The sequence below is a fragment of the Meleagris gallopavo genome, chromosome 15, assembly GCF_000146605.3.
Source record: "Meleagris gallopavo isolate NT-WF06-2002-E0010 breed Aviagen turkey brand Nicholas breeding stock chromosome 15, Turkey_5.1, whole genome shotgun sequence".
In the NCBI taxonomy this organism is placed as follows: domain Eukaryota; kingdom Metazoa; phylum Chordata; class Aves; order Galliformes; family Phasianidae; genus Meleagris; species Meleagris gallopavo.
The window spans coordinates 1,258,711-1,259,751 of record NC_015025.2 but is presented as its reverse complement, the minus strand read 5'-3'; the positions used below and the strand labels follow the sequence as shown (position 1 = coordinate 1,259,751).

Below are 1,041 nucleotides of genomic sequence, written 5' to 3'. Positions count from 1 at the left end.
CCTCCCGTGCTAAGTTTGCCCCTCAGCGAGTGGACACACATGGCTCCTTGCATGACTCCATCCAGCGGTCCTCTCCTGCCACACCTGGCTGAATCACACTTTTATTGCCGGGTGCCAGGAACAGAGAAGCAGAGAACACCTGCGAGCTGCCAGCTGCCCTGGCGATGCTTTCACTCTCTGATTCCTACAGCACACTTTGTTGGTGAGCATGAGTGCCAAGTGCGAGTCCCAAAGTGCAGCTGGGGCTTAGGGACAGCGCAATCCCCAGGGAAATGACATCCCTCACAGTCCCTGAGCACCCATCAGGGCTGGCTCTGCAGCCCGGCCTTGCTGAAGGCCTTGTGGGGCCGCTGGGCTGGGAGCGGGTGCCCTACATGGCCAGGCACCCTATGGCTTGGCACCCACCTGCTCTGAAAGTCTGGGGCCGTAGGGGCTGATGAACACGGAGATCTTTCAGCCAGGATGCTGGGAAGTCCTTCCCGATCCTCCGCAGCGCGAGGATGGGAGCAGCTGCCCGCTGAGCTACGCCAACCTGTTGCGCAGCTCCCGTCGCTGCACACATGCTCAGCTCGGCTGCGGTGACTGCACCATCTAGAGGCTGTGCCGGCCGGCTCCGAGCATCCTTGGCTCAGGCTCAGCCCCGCATTTTCCCCGCAAAAAGCAGAGCTCAGCCCGCGGCAAGGCTTCTCCCCGCCGGGCAGGGGCTGGGGAGAGGTTCTCTGAGGCAGGTCGCCGAGGCTGCGCTGTAATGAGCCATCCCTGTTCCTGTGGTCTTCTCCATGCCAGTGTGCGTGGAGATTTTTTTCCGGGTGTTAATTCTCAGGAAGGGAATTTTGCAGAGGATACAAAGCGAGAGCCTGAGGAAAGTGGAAGCCGACCGTGGATGGGCAAGGAAAGGGGCTGCGGGGTTCGTCGGAGTGAGACAACAGGAGCTGAGCTTCGGGAAGGGAGCCGAGCAGAGCTCCCGGGGGACACGGCTTTGGTTCTCAGCTCCGGCGGCCCTGGGAGGGAGGAGAGTGGGAGGAAGGGAAGAGAGAAGCA

At 61.5% G+C, this 1,041-nt stretch overlaps 1 protein-coding gene across 2 annotated transcripts in view; it reads right to left on the bottom strand.

Moving 5' to 3' along the window:
- PCDH1 (protocadherin 1) overlaps nucleotides 1–577 on the bottom strand; it is a 50,949-nt gene extending 50,372 nt beyond the window's left edge. For both annotated transcript variants that reach the window (XM_010718846.3, XM_010718850.2), the window contains exon 1: nucleotides 406–577. In XM_010718846.3, the coding sequence (XP_010717148.1) occupies nucleotides 406–562 (157 nt within the window). In that variant the 5' untranslated portion in view covers nucleotides 563–577. The remainder of the gene's footprint in view (nucleotides 1–405) is intronic.
- Nucleotides 578–1,041: the final 464 nt, after the last annotated feature.